We start from the raw sequence: 13,700 nt of genomic DNA, 5'->3' as shown, positions 1-13,700 counted from the left end.
TTTAAATATATATAGATATTTTCTATTTCTAGTTTGTATTCCCTTTTGGGATGGTTTGATATTTTTTTTACAAAAACAATTAGAATAGTGTGAACCACTCCACCTATGACAGTATTTACAGGTGGCAACTTTTATGTTGAAAGAAAAATACGGGATCATTATTTTTAGCGGTTTGTTTTATTTTTCCTGGCCGCTCCTATGTTGGTAGTAGCAAAGGAGTTCTCTAGTTACCATTTATAAAGAAGTTCGGGTGTTCTAGAATAGATGATAGCAAGAAGTAGGATTAATTCCCTTTTGAGGGTATATATCCTGATTAATTGTCTATCCTAACTTCACATAAAATAAAATAAAATAAAATAAACAAATATACCAAGTCATTGAATTGATAAGCTTAAATCTTTATACTCAAGACCTCAAAACAATGTTTACAATTATAGTTTACAGTTAGGATCCGCGTGATGATTACTTTATAACCTGTACTTATTACAATAGGATAAATTAAAACGATACAAAATTGTTATTAAAGTGTTTATGGAAAGTGTAGACATGATATTCGTAAAGGTCTGTATCACAATCTTTTTAATTTTGATTAATATTCGTAAACGGGTAATATATTATTGATATACATGTTATATAAAGGTGTTGCCATCTCACACAATACGATAATTCTCGCATTCTTATAATTTATAAAGAAAAATGAGTTTACTATCATATTCGATTCATATGATTCATATCACTATATTTACCTCATTCTTTCTTTTATTTATGATACTATAAATAATGTCCAGCAAAAAGTAAATTATGGTTATGGTGTTGAAACTGATTTTTACATTGTGATGATTATTCCATTAACAGTCAATATCTTTAGTTTTTTAGGAACTTTATTTATTTTCTATCGTAAGTACTTTTAATTAATTTTCGATTTTTATCATTTAATTTTTAAATATATTCGATTTTAGGAACATTCTTACGGTGGAAATATGATCGTAAATATATTCTATTGTCGTCTAGATTTCCATTTTATATAGCGATTATGGGCAATTATTTTAAAAATTGTTTATAATAACGATTATTTTAATTACTTCTATGTTAATTTTTTTATATTTATGATTTTCTATATTCATCATCCATCTTAATTGAGTTTGTAAGTAAATAAATGAAATTTTTTATTTTAATAAAAATCAAATTAATTAAGTTAACTAAATTTAAACTAATCATATCAACAATTTTTATAGTCATATGCAGCTGATTTCAGGACATTTAGCAAATTCTAAAGAACTCGGAAATATTTGGTAAAGCTCATATTATTTAATTTTATTTTATTTTATTTCAAGATAAGATAAAATTATACCACCATTCTCGGAACAATACTTCAAAATTAGCGTATAATTTTTATTTTATATCAAGCTTTTACTGAATATTTCAGAGTTCTTTAAAATTTGCCAAGTGTCCCGACCTTTTTGAAATTAGCTATTAGCTATAAATATATGAATAAAGAAAATTTGAAAAAAGATACAATAAAAAATCAAAAAATCAATACATGTTTTAAACTGAAATATAAATATACTGGTGATATAAATTTAAGACTACAAATAATAAATGAATTTACTATAACTTGATATATAACCAATTGTTAATATTGACGATGATCATGTTTAAAAAGAAAAATTACTTTATAAATTTTGATAATTCAAAGTATCGATATCTTCCTTGGTATATCCTAGTTCCTAGACTTGTAATATTAACTAAGAGTTTTCGTTTACAGTATGCATAAAAGTATGCTTAAAATCCGTATCAATATCTAAGTCGAATTCTTTTGTAAGATAATCTAAAGAATATTTACACGATTTTATTAAATTAAATTATGAATTTGATGTATTTTTACGAAAATGTAATTACCTTCATTTTTACAATTTTCTCTTTTAATACTTTGACCTAGACGTATTTTTTAATTAGTACAATAATTTAGTAAAGTTTATCAATTAAATTTATTTGCGATTTACAAGTATCATACCATTATCATTACTATCTTCGATTAAATCATCCTCAAACCTTTTTTTGAATTTTTCTAAATTAATAGATTGATTTCTTGAACTCCTTAAAGACATTGCAGAATTAATCATGGCACTTAAAGATCTACTCTTATAAATGGCACCTGGATTACTTTTTGGTACAGGTCCAATATCTGTTGATTCTATAATTTTACTTGAATTATATATTATGTTCCGTTCATTATTTGTCAATATCATAATTCCGTTATTTATATCAGTAATCTGTGGCCTTTTACTTGGATCCAAATGCCAGCATTCTTTCATTAATTCAATATATCCTTCAGGTGCATTCGTAACAATTGGTGGTCTTAAACCATCACAAATATCAATAATAAGTTCCGTATCATGATTTCGATCCCAAAAAGGTCTTCTACCTGTCATTAACTCCCACATAATCATTCCAAAACTATATATATCTGAAGCTTCGGTATATTTCTGTCCTTGAAAAATCTCTGGTGCCATATAAGGAATAATACCATAATTTTAATTTGTATTATCTGTAGATTCAGTTGCAGATTTACTAATTCCTAGATCGCCTATAAACATGGAATCATATTTACCAGTAAAGATATTTCCACTATGTAAATCTCTGTGGATAATATTTAATTTATGTATTTGATCAAGTCCAATTGCTATACCTAATAATCTCCATAGCTTTTCACTCCAGTTAATATTAAAAAAATCTTTAGTAATGTAACGTTTCAAGTCACCTGAATCATAATATGGCATGATAATCATGATATCTTGAGAATTAGGATCTTGAGTAATTTTAAAATATCTGGCAATATAATAATCATCTTTATTTTTTGATGAATAATCATAAAATATCTTGAGCTAAAATGAAGAAAGCTTATTAATCTTATTAATGATAAGGTTTGTTGATTAAACGGCATACTATGTATTGTACCTCGTTCAACTCCTTAGATGTGATGTTTTTAGAATCATTAATTTTTTTGAGGACAACTGTATAATTTTGGGAACGAATATATTTTTTGTTACTATAATTAATAACTAGGCCATCAATCCAAGTAGCTTTATAAATTTTACTAAAACCTCCTTCAGCAATAAATTCTATATTTATGAATTGTTCATAAGGAACATATTCCATTTTCCCGTTTTCATTAACAAGATTGATTTGTGTATATCTGATAAAATCATCAATAATTTTGTTTCCACTTGATCCGTACTTATATACCATCTTTATTTTGTAAAAAACGTGACATATCTGATGGCTTTCATCTAAAGGTTTCCTTCTTTTGTTACATTCGGGACATTTACTTCTTTTATATTTTGATTCAACAATGGTTTGTGTTTGTTGAATTAGAAATGTATTGTTTTATGAGTTTGTTGGTTGTTCCATGCTTTTTTATAAAAAAAAATTAGTTTTTTAATTTGGGTCAAGGAAAACTGCTGTCTAATATATATGTTTTAAAATTTAATAATTAAACAAAGAATTCTTTTTTCGAATTCTGTACACAATTTCTAGAAGTCTTTAATAGAAATACGAATTTCTAGAAAATGATGGCAAGAATTCTATATAACATGCAAAGAATTTTATAGTCACACATGATACTGCATAACTGCATACGTGACACAGCGGATTAAGTTATATTTTTGGAAATATTCCTATAATAAGTTAATCATTGTAAACACGTGAATTATTACAATCCTAACGTATGGATTTTGATCATTTGGAATTATATTAAAATAAAAAATCGTTTAAAACGTGCTTTTTATAATTGGTAAAAGGAAATATTTAAGTATCAATTAATAATAAAAATATGAAGATTGAAGACTAGAAATTATTAAGTGTCAATACAATGATTTATGAGACTGGAAATAATGGATTAATAATCATAAGGAACATATTATGACGTAATCAAAAATTGAGAAAGCTAAAAGTGTCCATTTAAAAGTAAATTAAGAATATCCAAGTTGCTGGAATAAAGTTACTTATATTCGTTAAATGATCCGATTATTTAATGTTTAAATGATTTGTTTTAAAGTCTTGAAAGGATTACTTAATTTTTATAAACGTATTTGTAAAATTTATTTTCAAATAAAAGTATAATTATAATGAAATTTTTCAAAAAAAAAAAATTTTGTATTAGGTGTTAAATTAAATAGTGAATTAAAAAATCAGCCCTAAATAAAATATATTGTTATGGTTTTTTTATAATTAATGAAATTACTTTAACTATTGAAATTCCTTTTTTAAACTTTTACATGAATTTTATACTGAAGATAAAATTATAGAAAGTATATAAAATTATTAAATCTCAGAATATTTATAGTGTTCGAGTAGAAAAAAACTTGCTGATTAAAATCAAAAGATAAGAACAAGATGACTTTAAATAACAATAATGCCTTAGACGCTAATTATATTATAAAAAAAGTCAATCTTTTAGAGAATTTTTACTACATAAAAATTTTAGTGAATTTATAATAATTTTTTATTTTTATAAACTTATTTTTTTCTTTTATTTGTGCAATTTCAGCTTCTTTACTTTTAATTATCAGTTGGACGCAATTTGGCTTGTGTTATTACAAGTACGATCTTTATATATTTGGTTTCGTATCATATCTGTAACTTTAGTAATAATAATATATTCACACAGCAAAATTATTAAATTAGATTGTCAGACCAGTAATTATTGATGTCTAACTGTAAGTAAACAACCAATCCATAACTGCTACACTATATCATACCGAAATGATTTAAACAATACCCTATAATTTATTGGACAATTTAATGCCTTGCGAAATTCAACTTATAGACACACAATTTATCATGTATTATGTATTAGCAAAATACATTTAACAATTATTTGACATAATCATCGTTAATCACTATATCTTCTATCCACATCCTTAATATTATGATTGTTATAACTATATATCTGGTATTCATTCGGCATGTTACATTGGGGTGTGTCGTGTGCGATATTCTATGCTTATCAAAATTTAGTATAACCTATATAATAAGTGATTTTTTAGGCACACAAATAATAAATAGCATTTGCTTAAGATTCGCTTAGCATTTGCCTTACTTTAAGCATGCCAACTTTAACCTCTTATACACTCTACTTCCACTACTACTTATCTTGATTTATAAATATTATCAAGTTAGATCAATAATTTATTCCAAACTTTAACGTAATGTTGCGTTTTTTCATTCTATGATCTTTAAACAACTTATTTTTAATTTTTTTGGAAGATTTCATGACAAACAACCATTAACTAAATCTTTATAGGATAATTTTATATCAAGAAACCAATTTATTACTATTTTTGCAACATTATCATAAAGCATAGGTTCTGTTAATTATATGGAAGCAGCTAGAACCCTTTACATTTAAAATTAAATGAGGAGAGTAGTTTTGAAATATTACTTTGATAATTTACATCGAAAATGATCAGCATCACCAAAATCTCCTTCACCTATATAAATAAACTTTAAATAACCAAAATCATCGCTTTCATATAAATAAACTTTTTAATATTTTCTAAGTTTTATTATAAAGTATGCCAAAACTTTCCAAGCAAAGATAGCATCTACATCAAATAACTTTGAATCGACAAAAAAAATACACGACCCAGTGCAATTCACAAAATTCTTAGCGAAATGGATGAAGTAACACTCAAAAGATTTAGTTCATAAAGTCCGTGTACTGTTTAAAAAATGGATGAAAACAGTCAAAGTAAAATATTAAAATTCAAATATTTTTTTTTATTTTAATAAACAACTAAAAAGTTTACAAATTGAAAATTCAATTTTTTTTTGAGATAAATATAAAAGATTTAATAATTTCATTTATCATTAATTCAAAAAAAAAACATAAATTCTTTTGATTATATGTATTCTAGCTAATTTTAAATATATTATTTTGCTATTTCTTTTTTATTAAATTTTCAAGTTGTTATATTTCAAACTAAAATATAACAAAGGGAACGAATTTTAAATTCTTAAGCGTAAAATTTCAATATTTGAATTAATCTAAATTTGGCATAAATAACTAATAAGCTTCTTTTATATAATCATAAATATCAAAGTCATTATAATTTAGAACTTGAATATCATGTAATTGAAATTCCTTTGCTTTATCTTTCAAAGAATACAAATCTTCACCTATTCCATAAAGAGATTCTAAAATAGCTAAATATTTAACTCTTTTCTTTTTCACTATATATTCTTTTATATAGGGTAAAATATCTTGACTTCCATCATTCCTTGCATTCTTTACATTCTTTCTATTTCTAATTAACAATTTTTTGGTATAAGTATTTTGGGAATTTTTTAAAAATATTTCTAAATCACTTCCATTAATTACAAGGTCCAAATTCAAATATTCTAATTTAAAAGGAAGAATTTGTCCTAAATTTTGTAATATAATTGGACTAATTTCAATATTTTTATTCATATTAAAGAAACTGGAATTGATTATAAGATAATTAAGATTTTGTCTCATATTTTTAATTAAATCAAATAATAAATTAATGTTCTGGTTATTTAGTCCAATAGTTAAATATAACAATTTAATATTGTTACAATATAATTTAAGTGATTGTATTAATTGTTGGAATTCACAGTTGGTAATTCCAAAATTTTCTAAATAATTGCCAGATTTTTGTATTAACGGTTCTAATAATAATTCATCCACATAATTCAAAAATAAAGATTTTAATTTAAATGGTTTTATAATATTATTAATTTGTTGAATAAATTTAGAATCTAGAAAATAACAATAAACAATATGAATTGATTCTAAAACATTCAATTGATTAAATACTTCACTTAAAACATTTATATTTCTAAAGTCAATATAATGAAATATAATTGTATTTAATGTGTTTGAACAATTAGATGACAATAGTAGATATAAAGGGGGATCATTATTATAACAAAATGAAATCTTTTTAAGGTTTTCTTGAAACTTAATCATTTGTGATAAATTTTCTTCAATTATTGGATAATAATGAGAATATTGAGAATAAAATGATGAAATCGAATTGCAGTTAGAGCAGAGAAATCCTATAAATTTTCTTACATTATCAGTTGCATCATCAAAATCAAGTGTTAAATCTTTAATATTATGAACGAAATTCGGATTTTGTAAAATTAATTCAAAAGCCGCATCAAAACATTCAAATTCTTCATCATCAGCCATAACTTTAAAACTATGCAAATTTACTTCATTTTCAATGAATATTAGAAATAATGATCTAAAAATAAGTTTTGCAAAGTTTGACATTCGTGAAGGTGAATAGCTGGAATGTTTCTCTTCAATTGTAGATGCCCAAATTTCAATAGAATTATAAACATTACGTGTATCTAAACATTGAATAAATTTAGGATAATTAAATAAGGTATTTGAAGGAAATATGTCATTATGGATTATATATTCATTTAATTTTGTTTTATCATCATCACTTAAATTATGCAAATAAATTTCAATAAAACGATGATTTTTAGGGAATTTGATTGAAAATGGATCTTCCCATAATAATGGAATTGCTAAACGACACCATAATCTATTAACTAATATGCATGAATGTAATGTTTTATAGTCATAATGAAAATATTGTATGACTTCGTTTAATAACTCAGGCAAATCTCCTGAAAAAAATTTTGAACATGCCATATTAAATGAAAGAGAGAAGAAAGAAAAGGGATACCAAAATTACTAAAAGTTACATCAAATTTATTATATATGAATTTCGGATCGGCAATTCCCGTTTGTCGCACAAATTAAACTTACATAAATTTGCACATGGTAACATGATCACTATATATGTCTGATTCACTTTTCTGCCCCACGTGACTTTTTGGCCGGCATTACGGAATTAAGAAATTAACTACGTGATGAATAAGTATGTGAAAAATAATTTTATAATTTTACACACCTCGAAAAAAATCCAAGTTGGAAATGCAGAGGGTGTGATACCGTGTGACAAATATTTTACAATGATCACGTGGGCAGGAAAGGTGTAAACCATGTGATTATCGCATATCACATAAAATAGAAATAAAAAAATTGGTTCATTAAGCATGAGATACAGAGATTTACTTACTTTTATAATTTCTAAAATTTACTCTAAACAAAATACAAAAAAAGCTAACTTATAAGTAAAAAATCAAATTTTATACGAAGGTTTATGTTTATTACTAATGCTCTTAATAAAATTCACATGTAAAAATGTATAATTTATACTTAAGTTATAATACGGTTAATTGTAAAATCTAATTTTTTATAGATAATGCAAATTGTTACTATTCTATCATATTGGAAATAATTCCTGCTCGAGCAAGTATAAAGACTTTTGAAGGAATAACTCAACGATTGACTAGTCTAAATAAATAATGACATTCAGCTGTTTCAGTTAACGTTATCATTTTTTAAAGTGTAATTAAAGTGATTATATAGTAACTAAATTTATTACAAAATGAACGATACTTGAAAATTTTGAATTATGAAAGTTTTTTTGTTCAAAGAGCTATCAGGATTTTGCAAAAACAAACTCTTAATAAAATGTATATAAATAAGATACTTTGAAGACAAACATCTAACCCAAGTATAGTTCAGTATGATTTTTACTTCGATTTAAACTCTAAGTAATTAAGAATTTAAGAATCTAGAAAAATTTTAAACTTGAGTTATATTTAATATCATCATAATTTTTACGTCATAAAAACAATAACATTAATAAAAGCTATTTTTTTTATTATCGCAGTTTTCAGAATTCTGTATACGTTATAATTACTTGATGATTATGATTACAGGACAATTACAGGACAATTACTGGACAATTACTGAGTGATTATGATTATAGGACGATTATAGGATGATTATAGGACGATTACAGGACAATTACCGGACAAAATTGTCCAGTTTTTGTCCAGTAATCATCCTGTAGTCATAATCTCATAATCTTTTTTATTAGATGGCCTGCAGGGGGTAGCACAATTTGAAAAGCGCAATAATACCAGTTTTTTATTAAGTATGAAATATAATTTTATCATCATTACATTATCATTCATTGATGAATCTTCTATCAATCCATTGTTTAATGAATTTAATAATGTTAATATGGGACACCTCGGGTTATCTTTATAAAAGGATATGATGCTCATCTGCACGAGTACTGATGTGATATTTCGAATTTAAACAACTGAAATTGTTTTGATTCAAAAGTTTGATCATAGTAATAACAGTCGCAAATGTTGTAAGATTATTTATATAAAAAATTTTTTTTTAATCAAATAGAAACTAAAAAAATATAATTTTACGCCTCACTAAATAATTCAAATCCATTTTTTATTTAACCTCGGTTCCAATACCATTTACACCATGTATAAATTTTGCGCCTACATATCCATTTTTCTGCAAATTCTTTATAGAATTCAAATGCTTTATTTATATTTCTATCTACAATGATTCCTAATTCATAACATTCAGCTAAATTATATTTTGCAAGGCTATTTTCTTTCATTTTGCTGCTTTTTCAAGTCAATAAATAGTAACTTTTTTTAAATCTCTATCCATTCCATAGCCACAATTATATAAAAAGCCAAGTTTGACTTGGGATTCTAAATATCCTCTTTCAGCTGATTTATTAATATATTCAAATGCTTTAACTCCATTTTTAACTCCCAATCCAACTTCATAGTTTATATTGTGCTATTTCGCATCCACCTTCTTCTGCTTTACTATACTAATGGATGGATTTGTTCAAGTTTTTTTCTGCTCCAATTCCATTTTGATAATAATGACCTATGATATTAGTTTGTGCATTTAAATTTCCTCCTTTAGCGACTTTCATATACCATTCGAAAGATTTATTTTTATTTTTAGGTATTCCGATTCCATTTTTATTATAGCAATTACCTAAATTATTTTGCACATTCCATGATCATCAATATTAATTTTATTAGTCATTTTAGTTTCTTGATATACCACTTGGCTTGCTATTAGGATGTAAATTTAAAAATAATTTTAATAAATCGTTTTATACTAGTAATCCTTTTGGTAAGACTTTCTTATAATGTAAGACTTTATCTGAAAATTCTTTGGAAGTTAAATTATTATAAAATTAAAATAAACGGAATACATTGTTGCAATGTATTCTTTTTAAAAGAATTAAAATCATTATTTGAAAAACTAGAAGGATCTGAAAAAAGCTCAGGATTTTGTGCAAGTCTCCATTTAAGAACATATTCCCATATTTGAATTTCACTCATTTGAAGTTTATTATTTTGAATAACAAAAAAAAATTGAGTTTATACCAACAATATTTATATAGTAACTAAATAATGGACATAAATTATAAGTATTTATTATTTAATATTTTAACAAATAATGAGTAAATAATAAAGTAAAATAATACAAAGATGATCATAAATAATATTAATCTGAGGTTAATATATTTAAAAGGGTGTCTAAATACTCCTCCTTCAAGGTTTCATTAGCTTTCTTATACCAATAAACAGCCTTTTTCTATATTTTTTTCAGTACCTTCGCATCGTGTGTATAAAGATGCAAGAGCCAGCTGTGCATCAATATTTCCTCCTTCCGCAGCAAATTTATATAAATCAAATGCTTTTTCTTTATCAATTTCATATCCATGACAGTAAATATTCCCAAGTTTGTAATGAGCATCAATAAATCCTTGTTCAGCTGATCTTTTATAAATTCAAATGCTTGCCTTTCATTTTGACAAACACCTTTACCTAACTCATAACATTCACCTAATTTATATAATGCAATTTTATTTTCCTTTTCTGCTGCTTTATGATACCAATAATTCGCTTTATCCATATCACTTACTACACTTTCTTCTAAATTATTTGGTAGTACATTTCTACCAGCTGCTTAATTAAATAATTCAAATCCTTTTTCTTTATTAACCTCAGTTCCAATACCATTTACATAATAATATCCAAGTCTAAATATTGCATCTACACATCCATTTTCTGCTGATTCTTTATAGGATTCAAATGCTTTATTTATATCTTTATCTACACTGATTCCTAATTCATAAAATTCAGCTAAATTATAATTTGCAAGGCATCCATTTTTTGCTGCTTTTTCAAACCAATAAAAAGATTTTTTTAAATCTTTTTCCGTTCCATAACCATAATAATAACAATAGCCAAGTCTAACTTGAGAGTCTAAATATCCTTTTTCAGCCGATTTTATATAATATTCAAATGCTTTGACTTCATTTTTTTCAATTCCCAATCCATCATCATAAAAAGATCCTAGATTATATTGTGCTATTTCACATCCACCTTCTGCTGCTTTACTATACCAATGGATAGATTTGTTCAAGTTTTTTTCTACTCCAATTCCATTTTGATAATAATGACTTATATTGGTTTGTGCAATTAAGTTTCCTCGTTCAGCAGCTTTCATATACCATTCAAAAGATTTATTTTTATTTTTAGATATTCCGATTCCATTTTTATAGCAATCACCTAAATTATTTTGCGCATCTAAATTTCCTCCTTTAGCAGCTTTCATATACCACTCAAATGCTTTATTTTCATCTTTTGGGACTCCAATTCCATTTTGATAATGAAAACCTATATTAGTTTGTGCACCTAAATTTCCTTCTTCAGCAGCTTTCATATACCATTCGAATAATTTCTTAGTGTCATCAACATTAATTTCCTTAGTCATTTGAGGTTCTGATATACCAATTGGCTTGCTATTAGGATGTAAATTTAAAAATGATTTTAATAAATCGTTATATAATCCTTTTGGTAAGACTTTCTTATAGGGTAATACTTTATCTGAAAATTCTTTAGAAGTTAAATTATAAAATTTAATAAACGGAATACATTGTTGTAATGTATTCTTTAAAGAATTAAAATCATTCTTTGAAAAACTAGAAGGGTCTGAAGAAAGCTCAGGATTTTGTGAAAGACCCCATTTAAGAACATGTTCCCATATTTGAATTTCACTCATTTGAAGTTTATTATCTTGAATAAGCGAGACAATAAGTTTTTCCGGAGTTGCAGAAAAATCTAATGATTTGAGTATCTTATCTGGATATTTAGACATTAAATCAGTACAATATTTTTGAAGTTCCAAGAAAGAATTATTTTCAAAACTCGTTTGATATATCAAATTAAAATTTAATTCCATCCAGCCAGTTTTATTTTTAGTCAAAAAGGATTGTATATACACGACTAATTCTTTAAGACTCAATTCACAAGCAGTAACCAAGATTTTGACAATATAAATTATCATATTCCTCCAGAGTTATTCCTCCCCCATAAATACACTACCCTCCAAAAAGTATCCGGTCAAGCTCAACTTGATTTTCTCAAGATTGAATATATAAAGTATTATTTTTTTTAAAAAAAAATAATTCCCCTGGTTCTAACGATTAAAATGAATGTATTTTTATTGTGTTATGATACTTGTACCAGATTTGGCAATAAAAAAATAATAACGCCTCAATTTTTGCCAATGCTTTTTTTTTGTTACTACGCCATTCAGCTACTTTTAAAATGGGAAAAACTAGTGAATTGAGTGAGTGTGGGCAAATTATTGGCCTTTGGAAAGGACATGAAACTATCAGGATTAAAATTCTTGTATCGAACAATTGTGTCTGTAATGGTACTTTTTGGAAATTTTAGGACACGACTGGATTAACAGCTAAAAGAAGAGTGGGAAAGAATTCCATCCGAAACTTACATTAATTTAATTGAGAGCATACTACGCTGAATTGAAGCATGCATTAAAAACAATGGATGGCCAACTAAATATTAATTATTATTAATAAAATATGATTTTTATTGGTTGACCGGATACTTTTGGGAGGGTAGTGTATATCTAAAATGAAAAAAAAATTTCATAATTATAAAAGTATTTATTATAACAACTTGTTAATTCAATATTTCATTACTTGGTACCTTAAAATTATTTGAAAAATTTCAGGTAAAATACTTGTCAACTTAACTTGTACCAAAGTACCATCACTTTTCTTTTTATTAGTTGATAAAATTCTTCGTAAATAAGGAGAACGATAATTTAAAATATTCATATGGGCACGAAATATTTTAACGTAAGTGTCACTTCCAACTTCAATAGTAATATCATAATATTCATCATCATCATCTAAAATTTCAAGTAAATTTTGTGATAATTTTTTTAAAAGTTTATCGTCGTCCATTTTTTAAATTATTGTATTTTTTTCGGTAAGAAAAAAAAATACGAAATTCCCTAATTAATTCATGAATGAACTTCTTTTAAATGTTACATAAGATTAATCTGTGCATAACTGAACACAAATCTACAAGTTTAGCCGATATAATATTATGTAATCAAATAATGTTTATTAAAAAGTAATAATGGTTATACAAATAATTATTTATTTAAAATGAATAAAAAATCAAAAATAAATATATAAAAAAGAACGAACAATATTGAGCCATAAAGACGAAACAAAGTAACATGAAGACACTATATCTAATTTAGAAAATAGAATAAAGGAATTAGAAAGAAAGAAACGAGTAATGGAAACAAAAGGTCTGGTAAGATCGCCGATGTCCAATGATTACTTGGCTAAACATTTTTCCGATACTCCACGTGACCTAAATCAAGGAAAGTGGGAATATGTGGAAAGATTAGCTAGCGACAA

The 13,700-nt window shown here is 25.3% G+C and overlaps 4 protein-coding genes across 4 annotated transcripts; all 4 read right to left on the bottom strand.

Annotated features, from left to right (window-relative positions):
* Positions 1 to 1,745: 1,745 nt before the first annotated feature.
* Positions 1,746 to 3,249, bottom strand: OCT59_020912 (uncharacterized protein; the record flags this gene model as incomplete). The annotated part of the gene is made up of 5 exons (XM_066149490.1): positions 1,746 to 1,828; positions 1,900 to 1,935; positions 2,015 to 2,194; positions 2,612 to 2,885; positions 2,959 to 3,249. The coding sequence occupies 5 exons, from the start codon at positions 3,247 to 3,249 to the stop codon at positions 1,746 to 1,748; spliced, it is 864 nt and encodes a 287-aa protein (XP_065990389.1).
* Positions 3,250 to 5,910: 2,661 nt separating this feature from the next.
* Positions 5,911 to 7,728, bottom strand: OCT59_020911 (uncharacterized protein). Its single transcript, XM_025325629.2, has one exon. It carries the CDS (start codon positions 7,691 to 7,693, stop codon positions 6,068 to 6,070), a length of 1,626 nt encoding a protein of 541 aa, XP_025180334.1. The 5' UTR covers positions 7,694 to 7,728; the 3' UTR covers positions 5,911 to 6,067.
* A 2,795-nt stretch (positions 7,729 to 10,523) lies between these two features.
* OCT59_020910 (uncharacterized protein) lies at positions 10,524 to 12,304 on the bottom strand (the record flags this gene model as incomplete). The annotated part of the gene is made up of 3 exons (XM_066149489.1): positions 10,524 to 10,726; positions 10,798 to 10,920; positions 10,972 to 12,304. The coding sequence occupies 3 exons, from the start codon at positions 12,302 to 12,304 to the stop codon at positions 10,524 to 10,526; spliced, it is 1,659 nt and encodes a 552-aa protein (XP_065990388.1).
* Positions 12,305 to 12,950: 646 nt separating this feature from the next.
* On the bottom strand, positions 12,951 to 13,232 carry OCT59_020909 (uncharacterized protein; the record flags this gene model as incomplete). Its single annotated transcript, XM_066149487.1, has 1 exon — positions 12,951 to 13,232. One exon carries the CDS (start codon positions 13,230 to 13,232, stop codon positions 12,951 to 12,953), a length of 282 nt encoding a protein of 93 aa, XP_065990387.1.
* Positions 13,233 to 13,700: the final 468 nt, after the last annotated feature.

This window comes from Rhizophagus irregularis, chromosome 3 (genome assembly GCF_026210795.1).
Source record: "Rhizophagus irregularis chromosome 3, complete sequence".
In the NCBI taxonomy this organism is placed as follows: Eukaryota; Fungi; Glomeromycota; class Glomeromycetes; order Glomerales; family Glomeraceae; genus Rhizophagus; species Rhizophagus irregularis.
Note: the sequence above shows the minus strand (reverse complement) of the source record. Positions and strands in the feature narration are given on the sequence as shown.